A 23518-nucleotide genomic window follows, 5' to 3' on the forward strand; every position below is an offset into this window, starting at 1 on the left:
GCCCTTGTAAAATTTGGTAACAGTATATGTTTTGTGAATACGAACAACAAGAAATAAACTTAAAATCTAACACACAGGGAACCTGAGGTCTTCCTGGAGGCACCTGTGTTCTCCACTTAAGGCCAGTGTAGCTGAGGTTCAGAACCTGCACTGTGTGCTCTTTGCCTTGCAAGAGCAAACAAATACTTTAGGAAACAGACTAGAGATCATGGTCTGACATGAATTTCAGTGTTTTTAACTACATGAAGGTTTTTACTCTTACAGAAACTTAATGGTTTAGTTATAGAAAGCAAAGACTTTCTCAGCATGTAATAATTAAGTTAGTATGTCTTTGGATAGTATGTGTAATAATGTTTGATCGTGTGGCTCTTGCATTCTTGAGCTTACAGCAGCTGTGTTACCTGAGCAAATCTGAGTCATCAGTAACCTATCATGGGTCAGGGAGTGGCTCCTAAGGCCCCACCACTTCTTCAAGGAGCTTCAGGCAGTTAATGGTTGCTGGAGTAACAGTGTTCTGTATTCCACGGGACAGAGAAAGACGTTCACTCCGGAGTGTGATTCAGGCTCTGTGGCAGCAGGGGAAACAATTTGTAGCAACTGAACCTCGAACAGTCACGCAGAAGCATTGATTGATTGTTACACAAAGGTTGTTTATTATGGGTTAAACTAATTCCTCAAACCAATCTTTTGATCTAATCTGTATGTTCTCTGAAGGAAAAAAAAAAACCATGAACCTGCAACTTCAGTCCTCATGGTGCACTCTTTGCAGTGCCCAGTAATGAAAGATGCTCAAGGATTGTCTTGTGACCAAAGCCATCCGAAGGATGGAAAACTCCCTGAGAAAAACCACTCCATAAATCATAGAAAACAATCTCTGATTTCTACAGTGATTTCTTCAAGGTCTAAATACTTCTAAAAACAACTATCTCATTTTAATTTTTACTCTAGATATAATGAAAAACAACTCTTTTGTTCCAATGTTTATCCTAGATACAATGACTCTACTAGGTTCTCAGTATACTGGAGGAGGGGGAATCATATTGTCAGTGGTGGAGCCGCTGGTAGGTTGCCCATGCTCACAGAAGCAACCCTAATTAAATTCAGTGGAGTGCACAATACTCCAATAAAAGCCCATTATAAACATATAGTAAAATTGTCAGAGAATTAAAAAAGAATGCTTGATTGTAAGAAATGACTTTTGAGTCAAGCATGGTGCTGTTTGTCTGTAATCTCAGCACTGGGAAGATGGAGACAGGAAGATCAGAAGACCCCATGTCATACAACAAAATAAAACAACAAAATAATATATTGCTATTGATAACTTTTGAGTTTTATATATAAATTTATTCAATGAATTTTGGTTTATGATTAGATCATAATTTCCAAAATGATCCTAGGCAGGTTTCTACTATATTGTAGAATGCATGTGTTTATCCAAAGGGTGTTCTTAGCATTGAAGACATCAAAATGTCAGTTTAGCTCTGAAAAATGTTGATGTTGCTTTGTGTCCTGCAGTATAAACTATTCAGTCAGGATTAATTCTTCGTGTAAAAATAAGCAATTATATATATCTCATTGTTTCATAAACTTGGTTTCATTTCTAATAAATGGTAAAAATATACATTAAAGAGTTGTTTTAAAATAAAATTCTTTGTGTTTTAACATCAGCAAAGGTTTGATTTATATACCTATTTTATGTATTAGAGTAAAAGGGATCCTGTGTAGAAAAAGTTTTAAAATCTCTGTTATAAAATCTCTGAATTTATTATGTGTCCTTCCAAACCATTTCTGGCCCATTAACATCCTCTTTCCAGTTCTTTCCAGGTTCTGAGGACCTCCCTTTCCTCTCCTCCTCCTCTTCCTCTTTCTTTTTCTTCTCCTTTCCCCTTTCTTTCTGCTGGGTGTTGGACCCAAGGCCTTTGACAGGTTAGGCATGCACTAACACACACACACACACACACACACACACACACACACACGCACACTCCATATTTCCGACTTTGAGATGAGCCGTTTACTTTCTACATTCAGGAGCATGTGGTATGTATTCTTCTCCAATTTGCTTTCCTAATGTAATGCTCTGGTGGATCCATTCATGTTTCTTCAAATGACGTCATTTCATTCTTTTAAAGCATGTTGCAATAAACATGCTAGTGCAAACATCTCGTTAAAACTGGGATTTCAGTTCTTTTGTTTATATACTCAGTGTAGAATGTCTGGATCATAGTATGTCTATCCTCCTTCCTGTAGTACTGGAGATTGTACTAAATGCTCTACCATTGAGCCATAGCCCAATGCTCCTTCTTACTTTTTGACATGAGACAGCATCCTGCTAAGTGGTTTAGGCCAGACTTGAATTCTTCTGTAGCCCAAACAGGTCTTGAACTTTAATCTTACTGCCTGAGGCTTCTCAGGAACTTGATTATGAACAGTGCTTCCCACACGACCTCAGATGGTAGCTCCACCACTTCTAGATTTTCAGTAACCTCTGATTTTCCAAAACAGCAATACTAGTTTACACTTTCATTAAGAATGTGAGATGGAGGCAGGGCGGTGGTGGCACACGCCTGTAATCCCAGCACTCGGAAGCAGAGGTGGCGGATCTCTGTGAGTTCAAGGCCAACTTGGTCCTTACGGTGAACTCTTTGCAGTGCCCAGTAATGTAAGATGCTGGTCATTGAACCCAGCTCCTCTGCAAGAGCAAGCAGCCGGTGCTCTTAACTATTGAGCCTTTTCTCCAGCTCCTTGTCCCCATGCTTTCTCCCAGTAGTTTCATGGCTTACATTTAAGTCTTTGAACCATTTTGAATTGACCTTTGTGTACAGCAAGAGATAGGCTTCTAGTTCTTTCTGCACGCAAGAATATTCAGTTCCCCGGCACCATTCACAGAAGAAATGGTCCTTCATCCAATGTGTGTTCTTGCTGTCTTTGTTGAAAATCGGGTGGCTGTGAATATACGCGCGTGCTGGGGATTGAACTCTTGTTTTACAAATGCTCGGTAATGGACCCTAGGTAAGAAAGGCCTTCTCAGAATCTCAAGTAGCCCGGAGTAAAGAAAGGTTTTGGTTGATGCTCGGGTTGCTTGACTATAAAAGCAGAATTCGATGTGGTCGTGATCTTCAGGGTCCAGGGAAGGAATGCGGAGCATTTCTTTTCCTTAGTTGATTTAGCATGGAGTTTAGTTAGTGAGGATTTCTTTTTTCCTCTATCCTTTAGCCTCTAACTTAATTTAGGACACACCGATTTTTATTTTAAACACTGGAAAAACTAACACCTATTTTTTTTTGGGGGGGGGGCACATGTGGTTTCTTAGGTCCCTGGACTCTTAATAATTAGCTCTATACTTTCCGTAAGTATCCTATTTTCTCTCCAGTTTGCAGATGACTCTGAAACTGTCAGCTCACTCAGGTTTAGGGCTTTTTTTTTTTTTTTTTTTTTTTTTTTAACAAAAAACTTGTTTGGTTTCCCTTGTTTATTTTTCCTCTTTTGTTGATGTCTTTACTAGGCTTTGGGACTTGGATTATTTGTTAACATTCAAAACGAGTTAAGAAAGCCCTAGTGACGTCTAATATTTCAAAGTTTTAATAAATCGAGGATGCATTTAACTACTGAGGAGCAAATGGGAACCTACACACACGCTGTCCATGGACCACATTAGTTCACAGCAACTCAAAGACATCCCGAGAGATAGTCCCAGCCTGTTTACTGAGTATACTCCAGTAACTAAGTTTTAAAAAGACTCAAGTTTCCTTCCTATCTCAGATCAGCAAAGGGGAAACTGGATCCGCTGCCACGTAGGACTTTCCAAATCGTCTCTTGGGACCTGCAGGGATCAGGCGCAAGGCCTGGCAGTCGTTGCTGTCTTCTCCGGGCTTCTGGACGCGGGGAAGGCGGAGGAAGTCCCGGGAGCTCAGCGCCCCTCCGCTAGGGCGCGGCTCCTCCCCTCGGCCCGGCTGGGGGCGGACGCGGGCGGCGGGGGGCGGGCGCTGAGGCCCGGGGCTAGCCGGGAGCCCTTTCCACGTTTGCAACGCTGCGGCGCGCCCAGCCTTGCTCCTCGCCCCTCCAGTCCAGGCCGTGCGATGGCGTTCGGGGCCCGGGGCTGGCGACCCCGGTCGCTGCTCTTGCTGCTACTCTGGGTGACCGGGCAGGCGGCACCCGTGGCGGGCCTGGGTGTGAGCTCCGAGCTTCAGATCGAGCGGCGTTTCGTGCCGGACGAGTGTCCGCGCACGGTGCGCAGCGGCGACTTCGTGCGTTACCATTACGTGGGAACTTTCCTCGACGGCCAGAAGTTCGACTCCAGGTACCTCGTGCCCCCTCACTCCCCAGGGACCTCCACCAGCCCTCTCCCTCCGCCGCCCTCCTCCAGCCCCTGGAGGTGGGCTGATCCTCAAGCACGCGACCGCAGCGGAAGGTGGGACTTTGAGATTGGGGTCGGGACCATCCCTTTCTCCCTTTCTGCCCGGTTCAGCCGCACACGCTTTTACACAGTCGTGTAAAATGGCCACTTAAGGACAATTCTAAGTGTGGGTGATGCCCGCCCGCTGCCTTCCTGACGGTCCTTCCCGATTGGCCCTGAATTTCATCCCTTGAGGACTAAAGGAGGCGGCGGCGGCGGTTGATAATCGCAGCCTCAGTTTAACCCAGGCGCTGGGCACCGGTGTGTTTGTATATATGCATATGCATGAGCTCATTTAAATATTCTGGGAGTTCCCAGAATAACCTCGTCTTCACCGACGAGGTAAGCCTGCGCAAACGGTGGACTCAGGCTATGGAAATTCAAAAGCAGTGCCTGTGTGTAACGTCCTGTGCCTTCCCCTTCCGGCTTCACAAAAACTGCGGGAGAGACGGCCTGGAGCAGCCCTGTGGTCTGGTCCGCACAACCTGTCTTCAAGGCTGAAGGGCTCACTTCAGCCTCGCTCCTCTCCCAGGCTGCTGTTACTAACCTTGGGCTGTGCCCTCATGGTGAGTCCAGTAGGCAGGTAACGGTTGAGCCTCTTCCGTGTGCCTGAGTGGGCTTATAACAAAAGAAGCAGCCACCCCAATATTCTTTGATATTGCAGACACTGAGAATGTAAACGCAGTTTAGCTTCTTGGTACTATGTGGCACAGAGCAAGTGCATAGATATGGTCATCTTTACTGTTAATTATTTTAGAGCACACACAAGGAGATTGATCATAGGACTTTGTATATTCTAGGCAAGTTCTCTGTTCCTGAGTTATATCCCCAGATCCTATCAATACAGTTGTTTCTGAAGTAGCTTTCATACCAACCAGCTTTCTCAAAGTATTCTCATGCCATGCAATTCTAGAATGTAGAGGGCTGGTGAGATGGCTCAATAGTTAAAGTCCTTGCTGCCAAGTTTTATGACCTAAATTCAATCCCTGGGACTCCCATAGTGGAAGGAGAGAATTGACTCCCACAAGTAGCCCTCTGACCTCCACAAGCATGTCATGGCACACCCCACATAGATGAATAATGTGTAAAAAAAAATACCCTGAAAAAAATAGATTATACAATTTGGTGGGTTTCAGTATGGTCATAGAGTGTTGTTTAAATACCACAACTCTGTAATTCTCGAGGGTTTCCATCACTCCAGAAAAATGCTGGGCATCTCCCACCTCCCATCTCCTCCTTCCCATTTGAGCTCTCCGGAAGCTACTATTCTGGACAGCTTGCCCGTGTTGATTCTCTTCTTCCACTGTGCGCATCCTGGGGATGCAGAAGTTGAACTCAGGCTGCTGGGCTGGGCTTGCTGGCAATCTCTGTTCCTGGCTTAGCCGGATCGCTGACCCATCATCAAGGTTTTGATCCTCATTTCCCTAGAGATGTTGAGCATCTCTTCATGTGCTCATTGGTATTTGTATATCTTCTTTGATTTGTTCCTCTCATTATGTAATAGGGAATGAGTTTTTTTTTCTTGAACTGAAGGTAATCGATAATTCCCATTAGAACAGGTTCTCCTCTTTGGGGGTGGCTGCCACTGTGAGGCAGTGTAGGACAGTGGAAAGAGCACCTTGGGACTGCCATAGCATTTATGCCCTGCCTGCCCTCAAGAAGTCTAGTCTCTTCTGTTTCTCTCTGATGCTGTCATTTAGCATAATCAAGTAATTGCAAAATGGTGAGGTAGGCATGGTAAGAATAGCAGAGCCTGCACTCACTCACAGAAGGCCACACCTAGGTTTACCCTCTGCCTTCACACAGTTTAATTATTTTTATTTCAGAAGAATCCATTTACCCTCACAAGACAGTGAGGAAAATATCTCATTACAGATGAAGAAACTGAGGCTAAGAATGTCCAGATGACTTGCTCTCAACGCCTAAGAATTAGGTGGTCTTGTGGCGATTTTAATGCAGGCAGTTTATGACCATAGTCTACGTTCCGTAGTCAGCCCATAAATAAATATGGTGGGAGAAAAGAGAAGCAATGGACTCATACAGAAGGCTTGGCTATATGTTGTGTGTGTGCAAGGGGTGTGTGGTCAGGATGGAGCTCGTAGACTGCAGGGGGAAGGCCCAAGGAAGACTAAACAGGAGGAGCTGAGGAGGAGGGTTTGGTGCTGGGAAGGAGATCTCGCTGGTGGTAGGGTATGGCGCTCATGGTATTGCAGAAGTGGGTTCTGAGAAAGAGTTGAAGGAAGAGTGGGGAGGAGACAAGAGGGAAAGTAAGAGGAAACTAGAGGTGAGGGTTTTTAAAAACGTTAAGACTTTTAAAACTTTTCATTGACATAGAATTATGCATACTTATAGGAAACAGTGTAATAGCCAGGAGCCAACCAGCTTTGGTGGGATCTTGCTGTCTGGATGTGGACTGTATCTACGGACAGTACAAAGTCCATAAAGACTTTGAGTCCTGGGGCTCAGGCATCTGATTTATTGTTCACAAGCTGTTGCTGATGGAAGGCTGAATGGGAGGGACAAGATGCCCAGGAGCTGTTACGTTTTCTCTCTGAGGGTGCTATTTCTTTAGAATTTGTGGGTCGTTAGGATATGAGTTTGATAATCTTTTTTTAAAGGAAAGATTTTTATTATTTTGAATTCTGTGTCTCTGTATGGATATGGGAACATGCAGGTACCCTCAGGGGCCAGAGGTTTTGGATCCTGCAGAGCTGGAGTTAGGCAATTGTGAGCTCCCTGATGCTGAGTGCTGGGAACCAGACCCATGTCTGCTTAAAGTTTTCCACTGAGCCATCTCTCTAGTCCGTCACTTTGGTAGTCGTGGACAAAGTGTGCGCAGAGAGGAGAAATCTAGGAGTTTGGACTTTGGCTGCCTTGGGGGTTTTGCCAGAAGAAAGTGGCAGTTGTCGGCCCGATGAGATGGCTCAGTGGGTAGAGGCCTTGCTGCCACACCTGATGACTCATGCCCCCCATAAGTAACTGTTAGAAAAAGAAAAGAAAATGATGACTTGCATTCTGAGTAGAATCACGCACCGCCAAGAGCTTCTTGTGCCACGAGTTTTTTCTCTCTTTCTTTTTCTGTTCCTCTGTTGTCCTTTTCTGTGTGTGGTCATTCGGTCACTAAGATGACCCTACAGCCCTTGGCCGCTGCTTTGGATGTGGCTTTGATTAACTCTGAGAGCTCGTGAATGTGCTCCCGTGTCCACTGTTGCAGGTGCAGGCAGGTGGCAGCCCCCATGCTGGTGCTGCGGAGCTGCTGGTCAGCCTTCCCAGTATCATCTCAGGATTTCCATTGCATTCCTAGGCATGAGAGTATGGGGGAACAACATGTCTGGGCCTCTCATTTCCTTTGGGGGCCAAAGTTGAATATGCTTCCATTTCCATTGTCCTGGCAAAAAGTGCCTCACTGGTTCATTCACAGCATTCGGGGCTATCTGGAAACCTACAAGGTGCTTGACTGATGGTACCATGTGCCCACCGAGTCTTCAGTGGGTAGGTCAAGCTAGCTGCTCTAACTTTCAAGCTAAATACATCAGAATCACCAGGAGAGATCATTACAGTTTCTGATTTGCTAGCTCTGGGATTTGGGTCCAAGAAGAATTTGCATTTGTGACAAGTTCCCTACTGATCTAGCTGTCTTGAAGATCGGACTTTGAGAACCTTTGCTCTAAGAGAACCGTAGATTTGATGGATCTCATTTTGGCACATTGTTATTCATTCACCCATACATTGGTTCGTTAAAGAAATACTTATTGAGAGCCTACTCTTTCAGGGGCTGGAGATGTAGCAGTGCATAAAACAGAATCCCAGCCTTGTGAAGCTCACATTTGTAGTGGAAGGGGCACATACTCTAAGTTACACAGCAAAATAGACGCTGGTAAGAGCAGTAGAGACAGAACAGTGGGAGGTTTTGAGGTGGGGGATGAAGCACTAGGCTCAGAAGGGCGTGATGACATTGGGCATCCTGATAACTGATTTCTGGACTCCGTGGCAGACTCTCTATGCCTCATGTATGTCAGAGTGCCTTGTGAGTGGCAGACATCCGTGCCTCTGCTGGTTTCAATGAGAAGGAGATTTCTGTCTGCTGGGGAAGACTTTGGGGGAAGACCTGATGCTTGAGATAGGCATTGTTGGGATTTTATTTCTTCCTTGTAGGGAATGTCTTTAGAAGAGAAAAGGGGGTGCGTGCAATACCTGGGCATGCACAGTGCATGTCCAAGGAACAGAAAAAGAAAAGAAAAGAGAAGAAGAAAGAAAATCAAAATCAATGATAGTTGGAAGGAGGCAGAAGACCCAGAGCTGGTCAGGTGTGGAGGAGCCATTCCATAGAAGCCCTGACAGCTAGTAGAGGTCTTTGTGTAGAGAATCCAGAAGGTCTTCAGTGGAAAGAGTATGAGGAGAGAACCCTAGTTCTTAGCCTTGTTGCAGATTTATTTAGCATAGTTATTCAATTAAGTTTTCAATGTTGGGATATGAATGGATTGTAACAATGTTGGACTATAACAGGATGGAAGCAGACAAAAGCCATGCCCTTGTTATGGTTGAGAAAAGTACGCAAACCTCTTCCAGCTGACTAGAGCAAAGAGCAGAAGGAATCGCTGGAAGAATCTCTGGTGCTGTGAGAACTTCCAGAATCGTGATTTGAGATAACTTTCTCCAGATCCCCAAGGGGTTGCATAGGAGGTTTCCTCAGAGGAGAGCCAGCTTTCCACACTATACACTTGACTAACCAGACTCTGGGAGAGAACTTGGCTGGTTCCGTCTGGGTGAGCTGTGTGCTGTATAGGCATTTAGTTACCAGTCTGTTGAAGTTGGGACCCAGGCTCATCCCTTTAGTAGACCTGGCTGTTAGAGAAGAGCCCCTGGGCTGAGTGGTATCAGGGTAGTGCCGGGGTAGTGTTGGGGTGGGCCGGGAGAGAGAGATGTATGTAGCTAATGCGGGCATACTCACAGGCTGGCAGTATTTAGCGTGTGAACGTACTGTGGCAAGAGCGGGGATCTAGAGTGTTGCTGGTGACGTGTGTGCCCCGGGATTCCTTCTGACTTAGGGTCCCTGGAGGCTATTGGCAGGTCGACAAGGCACCCTGGGAACTTTTGATTCTCCCTGTGGGGCATTGCAAGTTACTATCCATACTATACATTCATAAGAATAGTTTGATTTGGGTGTGTTTTTCTGACTGTGCCCTTGTTAAGAATTACCTATAGGAACCTAACATTTTAATCTGTGCAGTTGCCAAGAGCAATACTCTGTAATAGGAACATGACAGCTTGACTTTGCTTTGAAATATTTTATTTTAATAGTTTAATGTGCTGGAGATCATCCCAGCCCCCGGCCTGTTCACTCTCTCTTTTCGTCCTTCTCTTCCTTCGTCACAACCTCCTTTCACTTTTCCATCTGGGCAGCAGACAGGTAGCTTGCCAGATCATTTACAGGTGCCTTTATCCTGCCAGCTCCCATCAGCTGCTGGTAGACGTGGCTGCTTTGAGAGAAATAATCTTAGCATCTGGGAAGCCCAGCCACCTTTGGGAGTGTGTGGCAGTGGGAGATAGGAAAGTCAGACCTTGCCTGTCCTTTTTGAGTCTGCAGCTGGATCCTTTCTTAGTGGAGGAATGTCACCAGGGAAGGAAGCCAGTCACCCTACAAGGAGGAGAGTTTTAGTACCCTTCACTAAGGGCTGAGATGTCAGGACCACAGTTGTCCTGTGAAGCAGATCCTAGGTGAGACAGCCAGCCAATGGCATGGGGGAAATTGAACTATCTGGGAGGTGCCCCAGGTGGCTTCTATACCCAGGGCTCCTTTTTTCCACATGGCAGTCTTGGGTATTCTTTGTGTGTGTGTGTGTGTGTGTGTGTGTGTGTGTGTGTGTGTGTTGTTTTGAGATCTGGAGGATTCCCTGTGTCACCCAGCTGGGCTCAAGCTTGATGTCTTCCTGCCTCAGTCTCTTTGGTATGCGGTTTGGAAGTGTTTGCCACCATGCTTGACCTGTTTATTTTTGAGACAGGCTTTCCTAGTGTTGCCCAGGATTGGCTCAGATTCATGGGTTCAGAGGATCTTTCTGCCTCAGCCATTGGAGCAGCTGGGGCCGCCATACTAGCACTGGTAGTCTTTGTAGTGTTTGAAAACATTATCTTCAGTTTTGAATTGTCCACGTGGGATCTTAAACTAGAACTTAAAGCAAGCTGACTTTTCTCCTCCTAGCTGATGTGTGTAACAGAACTGAGGGAAAAATTATCTGCTTCCTCTGAAATGTTTTTTTTTTTTTGTCTCTGGATCTGAGATAAGAGTAATTTTAGCAAAGAATAGTATAAGCATGTGCCATTTAATTTTAGTTTTAAAATATATTTATTTTTGATTTTTATGTGCATGTGCCTGAGTGTTTATACACCATGTTGGAGCCTGTGGAGGTCAGCAAAGGATGTTGGGTTCCCTGGATCTAGAGTTACAAGGTAGTTGTGAGCCATTATGTGGGTGGTGGGAACCAAACCCGAGTCCTCTGCTCTGCAAGCATAGCAAATTCTCTTAATGATTGAGCCTTCTTCTTTCCAACCCCATCAAAAAACTAATACGGGAAATAGTGTAGGGCTGTGGGTATAGCTCAGTGGCAGAAGTGTGAGGCTGTGGGGCTGAGGAAATGTCTCAATGGTTAAGAGCACTGATGCTCTTCCAGAGGACCGGGGTTCTTTTTCGGGAACCCACATGGTGCCTCACAACCCTTTGTAATCCCAGTTCCCGGGGATCTGATGTTCTCTTCTGGCATTCATAGGCACCAGATATACAGGTGGTACACACCTATACATAATGGCAAAACATTCACACCTTTAAAAAAATTAAAAGTATGTGAGGCCACGAATTCAATTCCAAGTACAACAAGTAGTCACAAATATGCAGGAATTATTAGGAAATTTTATGATGTGGGATTTCCCCTTTGTGTGCTGTGAATACGAATGGTTAATTAATAAAGAAAACTGGCTTGGCCTGATAGGGCAAAAGAATAGAGGTAGACAGGGAAAACTAAACTCAATGCTGGGAGAAAGAAGGGCGGAGTCAGAGAGAAGCCATGTAGCCCTGCCAGAGACAGGCGCAGGTTGGAATCTTGCCGGTAAGCCACAGCCACGTGGTGATACACAGATTACTAGAAATGGGTTAAATTAAGATGTAAGAGTTAGCCAATAAGAAGTTAGAGCTAATGGGCCAAGCAGTGATTTAATTAATACAGTTTCTGTGTGATTATTTCAGGGCTAAGTGGCTGGGAACTAACTAGTGGCCTCCTCCTACAACAATTTTTAGAACTTAAAATTCTAATTGCCCAGCTGCTAAGAATTGAGAAGGGACTCCTCGGCAGGTGTGGTCCCTTGTTGCACTGTAGACTGCCTTGCACTAGCCTTCTCTTCCTTCTGCCCTGTGCTAGCCTTCCCACGTTCTAGAAGACCCACTGGATGGACCTTTGGCCATATCTTGTGTTACACACTCTTAGGTCTGTGTCTTCTCATTTAGATCCACTCAGTTCTTCTATTTGCTTCCAATTTTCCAAAGTTTTATTGCCTTCCCTGGCCTATTTTGTCCATTTTTACTGTTCCTTTAATCCTTTTTGGAGAGGAAGGCATAGGAGGCTTTATGGATTCATTTTACTATTTGTTCTTTTTTTTTTAAAGATTTATTTATTATGTATACAACATTCTGCCTCCATGTATGCTGACACACCAGAAGAAGGCACCAGATCTCATTACAGATTGTTGTGAGCCACCATGTTGTTGCTGGGAATTGAACTCACGACCTGTAGAAGAACATCCAGTACTCTTAACCACTGAGCTTTCTCCCCCTTGTTTTTTTTTTTTTAAAGAAGGTTTATTTGTTTCATTTTAGATGACATGTATTTGCTTGGGTATGGGCATGAACTTGTAAGTACCGGCAGAGGCCAGGTATCAGATCCCCTGGAACTGGAATTAGAGCTGGTTGTAAGCCACCCATGGGCCCTCTGCAACAGCAGGATGACCTCTTAACCACGGAGCCATCTCTCCTTCCTCTCTCTCTTTTTTTTTTATTGACTTTTTTTTCTTTTTTCTTTTTTTTTTTTGAGATAGGGTCTTGCTTATGGTCCAGTCTGGCTTTAATCTGCCCACCTCAGTGTTTGCAGTGCTTGGATTACAGGCACGCACCAGCCCACCCAGCTTGCCATTTGTTCCTTCATCTGTTCTTTCTTGCTGTAGGAAGCCTATATTCAAAGGCACAGCCTGTTATTTACGCTATAGGAATAGAACCACCAAGTCCTTATTTATGTAAGTGATATGTTGCGAAGTAATGTGTGCTCCTGTGTAGACAGCTTCCTGAGTTGAGTATGATGGATTTTACTTATCTCCAGCGATAGTGTCGTGGCTGGAGCTACCGGTTTTTGTTGTTTTTCCGATTTTCTTTTTTGAGACAGGGTCTCGAACTTGCTGACCTTGACTTCTGATCCTCGGCCTCCACTCCGTGAGTGCTAGGATACAGATGTGAGCCGTCAAGAGATTGTAGTGTTGGGGATGGAGACCAGGGCTTTGTGTGTGCTGCACAAGTTCTCTACTGCTGAATTACATCCCCAACCCTAGCTAGACCCCCCCCCCCCACTTCCCCCACTTTCTTAAATGATAACTTCATTTTGCAGTATCAGTCATTCATAGAAAACACCTCAAATCTCCTGGAGTCAGAGATAACTTTCTAGAACCATTTGGTGTTTTTTTTGTTTTTGTTTTTTTTGTACAAATGGGAAACAGTTCCATGAAACTTCACCTATAGCACCTAAAATTATTTTTATGTATGATGTCTTTTGAAGAATAACTCAGTATCTTCATATGCTTCTCTTTTCTAAGTGTCAAAATTTTGGGTCTTACAAAGGACAGAAATCTAAATCTTGCCTAAAATACTTAACAGTGGTTTTAAAACTACAGAAGAATTTATTTATTTATTTTTCATTTATTTATTTATTAAAGATTTCTGTCTCTTTCCCGCCATCGCCTCCCATTTCCCTCCCCCTCCCCCAATCAAGTTCCCCTCCCTCGAAAGCCCAAAGAGCAATCAGGGTTTTTGATCATATTCACCCTCACAACCCTTCCCAGATTTGCCCCTCTCCTCTCCCCTCACAGCTTTGTGTCTTTCTTTTTCTCCATCAAGACAAATTTGTGATACCCACAGGTTCTTGGATATGTGGCCTTCCAGCAGGGATGGTAGCTATACCAGGGGCTATACTCTTAGAAGAAACCGACCCTTCTCCTCCTGCAGCTAAGGATTGCAAGTAGCCCCTCAGGTGGAGGCGAAACTTCCTTACTCTCCATGCTGGGGTTTGGTTTGATTTAGGCTTGCACAGGTCTTGTCCTAGCTAGATATCGTATAGACTGTCACTTGGAGGTACTACAGATCCTGTCACCCTCTGGAGGCCAGGTAGTAGTGTCCAGGGCCAGGACAGCAACTGTCAGTGAATGAGCAGGACCAGGAAGGCAGGGTGTTAGATATGCTGTTTTCCTGGCCTTTCTAGGCCCATTTCTCAGCAGCTTCACTGGCGATTGGTTCTACAAGGCTCCGCTGTTCAGCGCGTACATTTATGACCCGCCTGTCCTCTAGCTTTGCCTGGTTTCAGCCAGAAGACAGAAGGAGGGGCCCTCAGAAGAAGTGAGGTGGTAATCTTTAGGCCCTACCTGTAGGGTCGCCAAGGTTTGTGTCTCTAAACCAACGGTCTGAGCCCTAGTTATGTGTCACTTAGCTACGAAAACTCCCCGGGTCGTCCGTCGTCCTCCCTCCCCCCATACCCGTGCACATAGCCCCTTGCTAATAAGTCAATAAAGTTTACCATTGTCACCGTGTAAAAGTGTAGAGTAGCAGTGTGAACTGCATTCATGTTGATATATAGTGGCTCTCTAGGACTGATTTTTTTTTTTTTCTTAAAAACTCTTAACTTTAGAAGCACTGACAATCCCTCCTCATTTTTACTGTGCCTCCCTTTCCTGGTAACCACATTTTACATTTGTTTCTATGACTTTAATTTTTTTTTTATGTTTTATTTTTGAGACAGAGTTTCACACCATAGCTCAGGCAGCTCTGGGGTTCCCTATAGAGCCCAGGCTGGCTTCAAACATGGTGTCTCCCTGCCTTAGCTGATCAGGCACTGAGATTATAAAGTCACTGTGCTCATATCTGGCTCGTGTACTTTGTGGAACCATACCTGCAGTATTTAATCTTTCTTGACTCGTTTATTTCACTTAACGAGTCACCCTCAAGATACATTAGCGAATCATAGGGTTTCCTTCATTTATTTCCTTCACTTTGTTTTCTTTCCCCCCATTTGTCAACTGTTGGACGTTTAGTTTGCTTGCATTTTTTTGGCTGTTGTGGGTCATGCTGTAGAGAGGATGTTTGCGCAAACATTCTCTGCAAGTTTCTGTTTTTAATTCTGTTGGATAAATAGGATTCCTGGGTCTTCTTTTACTTCTGAGTTAAATTTTTGATGAAATTCCTTTTCCCGTGGAATTCCTTTTTTTGTAGTATTTGCACCGTTTTACCTTCCCACCCACAGTGCACAAGGTTTGAGTTTCCCCGCGTGGTCATCGGTGCCGGTTCTTTCCTGTGTTTTTTAGTGGCCTCCCTGCCTGACCTGGGGTAACAATTACTATCATTGTTTTTAATTATTAAATTTATTGTTTAAAGTATGTATCTCTGTGTGTCTGTCTGCATGAGTGTGTGTGTGTGGGTGCTCACGGAGGCTAGAAGTGGGTGCTGGATCTTGTGGGACAGGAATTATAGGTAGCTGTGAGCTGCCCAATGTGGGTGCTGGGAACCCAACCCTGGTCTCCTAGGAGAGCAGCAAGCATCCTTAATGGTAAACCATCTCTCCACCCCCCTGAATTCTGTTTTTAGATGAGGAAACTGGGGAGGCCTGGAGAAATGCATTGACTGACTTGAAGTCAGAGCTGTAATTCAAGCCTGGGTTTGTCAGCTGCAGAGCCCCCTGAGGTCAACCTAGGATTCAAGACTGAGGAGGGAGACAGCAGTGGAGGGGGTGGATAGGGCAGTTTTTAAGGAAAGCTGCGGAGAAGGCAAAGCTGGAGTTTAGGGGAGGAGGATAGTGGTGCCAGCATAGTCCAAGAGGCAGGAGAGGCTGCCGATGAAGGTAGCATTTGAAGTCCTCTGGCCTGGCTTCCAGATGGTTTGGTATCTGCCCCAGTCCCTAGGTAAGTTCCTGCTTTGGAGCCTGCTGGGAAAGCAGAGATTGGGCTACTGTGGCTTCAAGCCCTGACTGTGTTCAGCCCCTTGGCAGGGAATGGCTTATCCCTGACTCTGCTTTGGCTTCCAGTGCTGTGCATGGAATTTTCCTCCTGCCCCAAACCTAGGCCACTGAGAAGGGCCAGCGGGTCTTGATCTCTGTAGGGTAGGGGAGACAGTCTTTACATTCTAGGATGGGTCTATCTGTGTAGATCACAGCAGAACCTGGAACCCAAGCTTCTTGAGACCCATGTTGGGCTGTGGGTTAGGTCCTGGTTGGCAGCACATCACTGTTCTGAGTACTCAGTAGCTGCATGTGGCTAGCAGCTACCATATGGAAGGCAGAGGTTTCGAAACATGCTTTTATCGTTCTGAGTCGGAATGATAGGTAAGGAAATTAAGGTCAGTGGTTGTCCACTGGGTGACACCCCTTGAGACCTAAGTTGTCTGCTTGGGAGTATACTGACCACCTGCACTCGCCGGAGGAGGGCATGCAGGTGGTAAATGCTTTGAAAACACATTATGGTTTCAATTTGTAGTTCCTCGGTGCTTGGTAATATTGAACATCTTTTTACATGCTTGTTGGTCATCCGTGTTTCTTCTTTTTTGAAGAAATGTCTATTCAAATGGTTTCCTTAGTTTTTTTGTTTTTGGGTTGGGTCCATTTGTTGTTGTTGAGTTGTAAGACTTTAGATTTTCTAGGTATGACTTCCATATGTACGTGTCTTAGTTATTATTCTTGTCACTGTGACAGAATACCTGGCAGAAGCAGCTTAAGGAAGGGGAGGATTACTTGGCCATGTAGTCTGGAGGGTTTGGTCCATCATGGCGGGAAAGGCATGGTGTGGAGCAGCTTGTTCTATGACAGCTGCTGTTTGCATCTCAATCAGCAGGAGGTAGAGAACACAGGCCAGAACCACAGGAGGCTGTGACCTTCAAAGGGCCACCTCCAGTGGCCTAGGTCTACTTGTTGGGCCTCATATCCCAGAGGTTCTCTAACTTTCCCAGGTAGCATTACTGGCTATGGACTGAGCGTCCAAACACTATTAGCCTGTGGGCAATGTTTCAGATTCAGACCTCACGGTGGTTCGTGTGTACCCACTGCTGTTCCGTAGGTCCTTCCAATCTACTGATTATTTCCTTTACTCTGAGGAGTTTTTAAGTTCGACACAATCCTACTTGTCTGCTGTTGCCTCAGCATCCTTTGCTTTTGCTGCTGTTCAAGACGCCGATGTAAAATCTAATGCTAGGAGAGGCTTTCCCCTGTGCTTTTGGAGACGGACTTTAAGAACGAAGCTGGCCTCGACCTCCCCATTGCTGCCATGATGCCTATGAACTATCATGCCTGCTTTCTTCTAGGATTTTTGTAGCTTTCGATCTCAAGTTTTTGTCTTTAACATGCTTTGCCTTTGATGGCATAAGGCAAAGCCCCAACTTTGTTCTTTTGCCTGTAGACATGCAGATAGATTTTCTGGCACCATTTGCTGGAGCCCTCGCGTTTCATCACCACGTGGTCTTATCAGCGACCCCTTGATCATGTGTGAAACGGTTCATTTCTGGGCTCTCTGTTCGGTTTCGTTGCTTTCTGTAATTTAAGTCTGAGGTGCACTCCTTTCATGACTGTAGTCTTCTACAGTTAAAGGTCAGGAACTAGGGGATACTGTATTTGCTATTCTTCCTAGGGTTATTGTGGCTAATTTGAGTCTTTAGACATTTCCAGATGAATTTTAGGATATTTTTCTACTGCTGGGAATGTGATAGGAATTGCCTTGCCTCTGTAGGTCTCTTTGATGGTGCACGTGTGTTAATGAGATCATGTCTCTCAATCCACGAACACAGGGTAGAGTGTCTTTATTTTTGTTCTCTTTAATTTGTTTTTGCTCAAAAAGTTGTAACATTTATTTATCATGTGCATGTGTGCGCGGGAGTGTCTAGTGCATATATGCATGTCTGGAGGTCAGAGAACAGTCTGCGGGAGTTGGTTCTCTCCCTCTACCATGTGGGTTCAAACTCAGGTTCTCAGGCTTGGTGACAAGTGTCCTTATAGGATAAACCACCATTAATTTCTTTCAGCAGTATTTTTCTGCTTTTCAGTGCATAGTTCTTTTGGGCCCTTGTTTGTTTTATTTTATTCTTTTGCTATTGTAGATAGAATTTTTTATTGACTTGTGATTATTTACTGGTGGTATGGACACAACTCATTTTTGCTCATTGACTTCTGTATTGCACATTGCAGAAATCAGTTAATAGTTCAGAGGAGGCTCGGGGAAGAGGGGAAGACTGAGAGAGAGAGCTCTTTAGAGTTTTCTACGGACAGTTTCATGTGTGAGCACAGTAATCCTTGCCTTGCTTCTCTCCAGTATACATACCATCTACTTCACTTTCTTGCTGAGTTGCTCTCGCCAGTTTTTCCAGGACTTTGTTGACTAGACCTGGGAAAGCAGGCGCCGTTCTTTTATTTATGAGCACGGAGTGAGCACCCGGCCTTTCCACCGCTGATGACAATGTCAGCTGTGCACAGCACCTTCATTAAGTCCCCCTGGAGCTGCCTGGTTGGATGAGCCATCTGTTTCCTGTCGCTCCCTGATTGGGACATCTATAAAAGGTGTGAACGAGGTGGGACAGGCTGCGTAAGCACTTATCCTCACATTGCAGAAATGATTTTCATGACCAGTTCTGGGCTTGAGGCGTCACATGAGTTTGTGCCAGTTGCACTGATCAGCATAAATCTAGAACAGCTTCAGTTTTTCCAGATGGCCAGCCTTTTAAGCAATAGATAACATTGGTTTTGCATGGTTAGAGCCTTCTGTGTCTGTGTGTGTGTGTGTGATACATTTTTGTATCATTGCTCACAGTGCTATGTGACCATCAAGGATGGAATTAATACTGCCAGGCTGATCATCAGAGCAATTAACAGTACTGCGAGGCCGTGGAGCCTCCAGAGACCTGTGCCAGCCAGGAGCTGAGAGTTAGACCGTCCTGGATTCTTATGTCTTTGTTTTTTTCCCACTTGGCTAAATTTTGAGCTTGGAAAAAATTTTAACCCTCAGGGAGGCTGCATGTCTGAGTCCCTACCTGTGTGGTGTAAAGATTATGAGGATTCAAGGATTCGGAGGGTTCATGTTCTTTGTGAAGAGCTTGCTTTGTGGCTGGACCTAGCATATGAGAAACGCTCTGTAAATAGTAGCTACTTTTGAAGATGTGCAGCAAGGTGTGCTGAGCGAGGCCAGCCAGATGTGGGAAGAGAAGCACCACACGCTCTCTCTTCTTCATGGACACTTAGCTCTGAATCTTTAGATTCTAGTATGCAATCTGAAGTATCTGAAGAACCCACAAGAAAGGGACTACGGCAGGATGGAGAAGGAGAAAAGGTGTCTAGAAAGGAGGGCTATAAAGCGGCAATAGGAAAAAACGTGCCCAGGGAATTTAACTCTGGATGCAGGGGGAGAGTGAAGAAGCAGGGATAAATAATACTAAAGGTTTTTTGAAAAAGGGCAATGTGTTACTATATAAGTTTAGTTAAAAATATATGTATGTGTGCATGTATGTATGTATGTATGTGTGTGTGTGCATGCTACCCTCAAGAGCCATGCTTTGAACACAAATCCCAGCGCCAGGATGGGAAACCTCCAACAAGATGTAGGTCAGAGCAACACAAGAGACTCCTAAAACAATATGGTTTATTGCCATTTTCTTTGATTTCCTTCTAGAATTTGAAGGTAAGACCCTGTTGCTGAAGATGCACCTAGCACATACTTCAGACACAGGGCATGGAGGAATAGAGCTGGAACTGACCTAGTAGGAGATGCTGCGCAAGCTCTCAAGGGAGGAATGCAGTCAGTAGTTCTGGCCAGCTGTAAAGGCTACAACAGTACTCGCCAGCCTGGCAAGATCTCCAGCAGTGCAATAGTGGCACTTTTATCTTGGGCATTACCAACCAACAGTCGTCTGGTTGGACTTATGGCCTGTTAGCAGGAGGGATTCATGCTTGGTGCTGTAAACCTAGTCAGCTACCCATGACCTGAGAGAGGAGCCTGCTACTGCCATTTTCTGACTGCATTTTAAATGGTTATCCTTACAGCCGCAGATAACGGTACCTCTCGCGCCTCATCCAAGAAGCTTCTTTCTACAACAGATGGAGACTGTTATAGAAAGCACAGCTGACCCAAGTGACTGTGGGGTTCCCTAACAGATACATCTGCTGTGTAGTCCCCCCTCCTAAAGCTCAGGGGAAGGCATGAAGAAGGATTGTAAATCAGAGGCCATTAAATAATGTCCCTTAGGTATGACAGGGAGAACACACCCATGAAGTAGCCACGGTGTGGTTGCCTGAACAAATCTAAATCTAAAAATTCCACATGGTTTCACCCATAGATGGTCATAGTGGTCATTGTCTGCTAAGAGAATCAATTTCTTCCATAGGTGAACTCCTGCATGTCCAATCCCAAGTGATCAGCCTTTGGATTGGATAGCCTATGTTTATATAAGAAATGCTAGACGTATAAACACGCATATATATGTATATATGTTATATATGTATGTATACATGCACACACGAGTATTGGGGTGAGGCACAGTCATCTGGCCATCTAGGCAATCTGCAGGCTCTCTTCCTTGGGACAGCCAGAGCATTGGAATTCTGGGAAAGGTAGAAGACTGAATCATGAAAAGGAGAAACCACTTGGCAGATGCCTGGAAAATAACACTTGGGAGTTAGAAGGCTGCCGAAGTGGAGAACTTGGCTTGAGCCTGGATAGTAAGCGTGGTAGGTGGAGAGCTCGGCACTGCAGGTGCAGAGAAAGAATTGTGAACACACAGAGAGAGAGAGAGGACAAAGCACTAACTTTATTAGAACCAACAACTCACACCAAGGGGGCTAAAGGGTGACCCATAGGTGAGAGGTCACTCAGGGATTCTGGGTCACCCTTTTTATAAGTTTCTTAGTGTTCTTCCTTCTGCGCCCCCTCTCCTCCCTGAGTGGCTTGGGTCCTCACTTGAGTGGACTTCCTTCTCTGGAGCAAGAAGCAGGCCCTCTTAGAGGGTCCCACACCTGATTTCCTCATCAGGTTCAGTCCCCAGCCTTCCTTCAATATGTACATACATAGAACACTGATAATTAAATAAGGGAAGCAGGGGACAGGAGGGGTGTGAGAGGAAGGGAAGGGGTGGGAAAGAAATAGATACAGTGCTCATGTACGAAGTTCTCCGGAGAGAAGGCTCCGGGTTAAGAACATTGGCTGCTCTTTGGAAGGACCCAGGTTTGAATCCCAGTACCCCTGTGGTGGCTTACAGCTATCAACAACTCCAGTTCTAGGGGATCCGAGGTAGGACCAGTCATGCATGTGGTGCACAGACATACATGCGGGCAAAGAACTCATACACACAAAGTAAATTAAGCTTTTAAAACCAAATAAAGACTTGTAAATAAAACAAAGCCCCAAACCACTCTTGGTTTAGTTTGCAGTTCCTTTATACGCAGTGTAGTTTTCAGTGGAATGATTTGTGACCTGCTCGCTGTGCCTACAATATTCTTCTCTCACCAAAACGATTCTTTGAATATTTTATTTTAGTCTAACGGACTTTTAAATAGGATTCAATGCTAGATGTGTAAACTTCTTAGAGAATGAACTAGAATTAAAACAGAATGCGTGCACTTAAAAATTGCATTAAGCTCGGGAACTGTTCCCGTTCTGCAGAGGAGGAACGCATTTCCGCAGCCACTCCCTGCCTTTACATTCTCGCTGCTCCCACAGATGCTCTGCCCAGGGAGGCTTGGAAGCTTGGCTGTCGGATTCGGTAGCATGACATTGAAGACGGCCCTGAAGGTGGCTCAGTGATTATGGCCGGGCTCGAGCAAAAGCCAAGAGCTGGCATTCCAGGCGGTGACACCCGTGCCAGCGTGGCGGTTCAAGGTTGACGCGTGTAGAAGCCTCACGCGCTCCTCTGTGCCTTAGTGTGGTCTCCGCGGGAAATCCTGCTTTCTGTTCATTGACCTTCAGGAAAGGAAGGCAGTGAAAATGGGGTGTAAGACTAGGAGGAGGGGGTGAAGGGGGCAGGTCCGAGGAAGCTGGCCCCACTGCTTGACTAAACTGTTTATTAGGGGAAAGTGAGCAAAAGGCAGGAGTTTCAAAAGGAGGCTTGGCACAGCCTCGTGAATTAAATGCTGTTACTAATTAACTGTTTTTTCTACTTTTTCTTGATTTTTAAGAAATAGATCTTTCCGTATTATCTATGTATGAGTAAATGGAAAATGGTATCATTTTACACTGTAGCTCTGTTTCCTACAGTGTGTGTGTGTGTGTGTGTGTGTGTGTGTGTGTGTGCTTGCTTATCATAGCACACATGCACAGGTCAGAGGATGTCTGGTAGCAATTGGTTCTTTCCCTCCATCTACCATGTAAATCCTGGGGACCCAGGTTTTGTCAGGCTTGGCAGCAGGTACCTTTGCCAGGTACCTTTGGGCCTGCACCTCACTTACTATGACTATCGTTCTTGTGTGAGTGAATAGGAAGCCAAAAGATGGCCGCAGCCCATTTCATGGCACATCTGAGTAAGATGCAACCAGGATCCTACCCTTGAGTTATCTCCACTGTTAATTATTGTAAACCAAGATCCACAGCAAGTTTTCTTTTGCTTATTTTTCTCTATTTTGCACTCATTTCCCACAGCACTCTGTCTCTCTTCTTTGTTCTGCATAACTGGAGATGAAACCCAGGGCTTTGCAGTGCTAGGTAGCCACTCCGCCACTGAGTAAACCCGCCGACCTCTTTCCCTTTAAATCTGGAGGCAGTCTCACCAGGTTGCCCGACTGGCCTTGAACTTGTGATCCTTTCCCCTCAGCCTTCCTTGTAGCTCATACTCCATAGGAGCTATGAAGCCCAGATGTGCAGTCGTTTTTTAAATACAATGTTTGAAGCTATGAGTCTCTGCCAGTTTATAAAATACGTATAGACAAAGTCCTTGTCTTGAACTTTATTATCTCTCAAAGCACGTATCCATCCTCTCCTGGAAGGTAAAAGTGTTGCTGAATTTAACGTTACAAAGCAAGGGTGTACGTCCCAGCCATGATTTGTTATTTATTGTCTGACTTGTCAGCACGTTCTAGTGTGCATCCCCTCCCTGCTGCACACGCCTCCTGTGCTTAGGGCATCAGAGGGAAGCTTTCAGGACTGCGTTCTTTGCTTCCACTGTGGGTTCAGGGGATCAAGCTCGTGTTGTCAGGCTTGTATGCCAATCATTTCTAAGTCGATTTATTGGCAATCTTCAAGTTAATATAAAAACCAACTCCTCAAATGCCCAGCGAGGACATTTCCTGGGCCAGGAACTCTTGGTAGGTCTTTCCCTTGGCTGTGACCTTCATGAAGCTGCATTCTCTGTGGGGATAACTATGCTTTTGTCTCTCCCCCCCACCTTCTGGATCCTTAGCTACGACAGAGACTCTACCTTCAATGTCTTCGTGGGAAAAGGCCAGCTGATCGCAGGGATGGACCAGGCTTTGGTGGGGATGTGCGTGAACGAGAGGCGCTTCGTGACGATTCCCCCAGACCTTGCCTATGGAAGTGAAGGAGTGTGTAAGTTTTCACTTGACTTACGGACACTTTGGCGGGCGTTGAAGCCAGCCTGACTGGAGAATTTGGGATCTTTAATGGGGGGGCGGGGAGAAAAAGGCCAAACTAGCATTTCCCTTGTAGGTTTATTTCTTAGATGCAGAAGAAAGTGCCAACACGGGAGATCTAATGAGGTCCTGATGAGAGGAGTCTTTCTCTCTCTCATTTTATTTGGGGGAAGGATGTAGAAAGAATGGACCTTTTGGAATTGTACCTCAGCGATGGGTTTGAATTCTTTGGACTTCTGTTACATTAATCATAATGGTCAATTGGCTTTTCCCTGTG

The 23518-nt window shown here is 45.3% G+C and overlaps 1 protein-coding gene across 1 annotated transcript in view; it reads left to right on the forward strand.

Annotated features, from left to right (window-relative positions):
* The first annotated feature begins 3978 nt into the window (after nucleotides 1-3978).
* Nucleotides 3979-23518, forward strand: part of Fkbp9 (FKBP prolyl isomerase 9) — a 48637-nt gene continuing 29097 nt past the window's right edge. Inside the window, exons 1-2 of the mRNA XM_041640376.1 lie at nucleotides 3979-4300; nucleotides 23052-23197. Coding sequence (XP_041496310.1) covers nucleotides 4080-4300; nucleotides 23052-23197 — 367 coding nt within the window. The 5' untranslated portion in view covers nucleotides 3979-4079. The remainder of the gene's footprint in view (nucleotides 4301-23051; nucleotides 23198-23518) is intronic.

Source organism: Microtus oregoni, unplaced genomic scaffold (genome assembly GCF_018167655.1).
Source record: "Microtus oregoni isolate MIOR12 unplaced genomic scaffold, Mior012 000062F_ref0000492, whole genome shotgun sequence".
Lineage (NCBI taxonomy): Eukaryota > Metazoa > Chordata > Mammalia > Rodentia > Cricetidae > Microtus > Microtus oregoni.